The 3,139-nt window shown below is 37.4% G+C and overlaps 1 protein-coding gene across 1 annotated transcript; it reads right to left on the bottom strand.

Annotated features, from left to right (window-relative positions):
• Window positions 1,553–2,892, bottom strand: LOC18788420 (F-box protein SKIP23). Its single transcript, XM_007226152.2, has one exon. The coding sequence runs from the start codon at window positions 2,774–2,776 to the stop codon at window positions 1,589–1,591; it is 1,188 nt and encodes a 395-aa protein (XP_007226214.1). The 5' UTR covers window positions 2,777–2,892; the 3' UTR covers window positions 1,553–1,588.

Genomic DNA, 3,139 nt, shown 5'->3' on the forward strand with positions numbered 1-3,139 from the left:
TTTGTTAACTATGTTTCAATTAGAAAGTAATGAAGTCATTTATTTAGATGGCAATATCTCTCCAACATGCATATATTACAATTTCCAAATGTCATGATCAACTGCAAAACTGAACATATGTCCATCAGTAATTTTGTTTACCACTATAGTTTATATCTCAATGCCCAACAGTCAATTGCAAATTAATTCGAATCTCCTTAAAGAGAAATTATAGAATAATACGGTATCATCACGTCAGCTAATAATAATTTCACTCAAATATTGTCATGTATATCCTTTTAAAAAATAAAATTTAAATGTTTTTCCAGCTAGACATTGGGTCTTAATTTTACCCTTTAGGAAAAAAAATATTAAGAAGAATAAAAAAAGAAAACGACGATGTAGCCAAGGTTTACACTGAGTCTACCCATTGTTGCCGCCCTCTCTCTCTCTCTCTCTCTCTCTCTCTCTCTCTCTCTCTCTCGCCCAACCTTATCTCTGCAATCAAGAATTTCTTGGGGCTTCTTAGTTAAGTTTTCTTTACAGATCTTTCTGAATATGTGTTTCTTGGATCTTCTCAAAATTGGATAAAGAGAAATTGGATATGGAGGTTTTGAGGGAAATGATGTACAGAATGAAACCTTCATTATAGCAGACAAAGACATCACCCTGATACAAACTAGAAAAACGTAATATCACCCAGAAACAACCCAAAAAATAAAGTGTGAATCCTAGAGAAAAATTATGCTGCTCGTCCTTAAATCTGGGTCTCGCTAAAATTATAGAAGAAAAGTAAATTTGTGTTCTTTGAAAATTATAGAAAAGTGTTAAAGAAGATAAGAAGAAGAAAAAGAAGATAAGCAGAAGAAAAAGAAGAAGAAAATGAGGGAGGAGAGATTCAAAAAACGCATGGAAAATGGAAGTAATATCTAAAAATTAAAGAGGATAATTTGGGGATTTCAGGAAAATTTATTAAAATGCCACCGATTCCTCACCCGCTTTACGCATAAGCAGAAATATAATCACTCCTTTACTTGCTTCTCCAAATAGCTGTCAGCGACAGCAATTATGCTTGAAAGCTAATTTATTTTTTATTTACCAAACAGTGAGATGGAAGAAAACTTTCAAAATAAGTGAATTCTGCTCCAAATAAGCAATACCAAATGAGCACTTAATGATTTTAGAAAATGAGTCTTATGTCAAGAAACAATTTCAATATTTGGGAATAATAATGTTGATTAAAGGTGTTAGGTTTTTGTCTTGGCCAAAAAAAAAAAAGGTGTTACTGTTAGGTTTTTGAACTTACTTTTTCATTACCAATTTTTGCTTGTGTTGAACCCAAATTTGGATTTATTTCGTTTCCCTTTTTGCTTGCGTTGAGCTTCAGTTTTTATATGTATGCATAAAAACTCCAACCACACACTGAGATTGTTGAGACTTGTATTCAATTTCCATTGCAATATATATATATATATATATATATATATGCTCTTGGAACATAAGCGCAACGGATAAAACTGAAGATTGTTGACGGAAGTTCTCATAAGATTCATTCAATGCTTTTTGGCTTACATGTTCAACAGAAACAAAAATATGATTGATACCAACATCACCAAGGACTAGGCACAATCCAAACGGCTGATGAATAACTAAAGTTATGCGCTCCAGTTATACAGTATTGCTTAACAACTTTAGTTTCAAAGTTGAATACTCCTCGAACATGAATATCAATAATATCACCACCATGTGAATACTCGTGATACTCATCTGCGAAGTAAATTGAGTTTTCTTTCAATCTTGGCAATTTCTGGGTGGATAATGACATTGCTGGTTGATTTTTGGCCAAAAATAAAGCACAATTACGCAAACATTCCACCTTCTCCCACGTTTTGGCAGCAATGTTTAACTTGTAGACATCAAATTTCTCTGTTCCTCTGATATTGTCCCCCAACCATTCCCGCTCCACAAGCAAAAGCTCACCCATTGACTCCACCAACCATTTTTTATCCCCCATCATGGTTCCGTGAATACCATTCCGAGCCATGGAAGGTCGAAAATGCATGATCTTCGTGGGATTATTATTATTATAGGTGTCTCCGAAGTCCCAAACCTGAATTGAGTAGTCTATGGACAGTGCAAATAAATGACCATTGTTTCGGAGTAGGATATCAAAATAATGATCATGTGAACCCTCTAATTCAGTCCATGCAGTAGCGTTTTCTCCTCCTCTGCCGTGCTGATAGAATGCTAGCCTTGTCGGTACGTTCAAGGTCTCATGAATTACCACAACGACAAAGTTGTTGTTGCGAGAGGGGTCCGAGGAAAGCACAACTTTACGGATTGGAGACCAGCGCGGCAAGGGAGGAAGCGTCCTGCTTTTTCTAGAAATTGGATTGAAAAGACGAATCTCGCCCAATGTCCAAGCACCCTTCCCCATCACCAGCCACCCTTGTGATGAACCCAAAAAGGAATCGACTCTAAGAAAGCCTTGAGACGCTTCAGTCTTGTAAACCTTGTTCTCTGCAAGGCTGAAGAAGCATATGCCATTCCGATTCCAACCCCATCGCGTGGAGGGGTACATGAGCCCTGGATATTGAGGCAACGGGGCGGAGGTATACGATCTTGCAGCGCCATTCCAAGAAGAACAGACGGCTTTGAAGCGACTGATGTCCATGAAATTAGAAGCGAGCTTTTTCACGATCAACCCTAACAGCTCAGTTGGGAGCTCATCAGCCCACTTATTTGGTGTTGTGCTTGAATATTTTAGCCTCCTTTTGGTGGAATAAGCATAAGCCATAGCGGTTGCTGCTGATGATGATGATATTGGGATATGATTCCCAAGTATTTACATGTATTTATAGGTGGCGCTTATGATATAAATCCTATTTGAATTAGGATATAGAGTATAAAAGAGATCTTTTCCCCTCCTAATGAGGAATGCTAAGTAACCACTGGTGACTGTAGCTAGCTAGAGTCTCTCACTTTGTATTACTCCACGTGTCCTTTGTGGGATCGAAAGAAAATTGAAATACACCAGTCTCATTTTACCGTTTTAACCCTCTCCTTGACTTGACGGACCATGAGCATTAAATGCAATATTTATAATAGATCCTGCTGGGATGGAATAATGCCCCGGTGGTTGCAAAACTAAGCTTGCCGT

Source organism: Prunus persica, chromosome G1, assembly GCF_000346465.2.
Source record: "Prunus persica cultivar Lovell chromosome G1, Prunus_persica_NCBIv2, whole genome shotgun sequence".
Taxonomy (NCBI): Eukaryota; Viridiplantae; Streptophyta; class Magnoliopsida; order Rosales; family Rosaceae; genus Prunus; species Prunus persica.

What these genes read in the sequence shown, in the direction of transcription:
- LOC18788420 (XM_007226152.2), bottom strand. Translation starts at nt 2,776, where the DNA reads ATGGCTTATGCTTATTCCACCAAAAGGAGGCTAAAATATTCAAGCACA.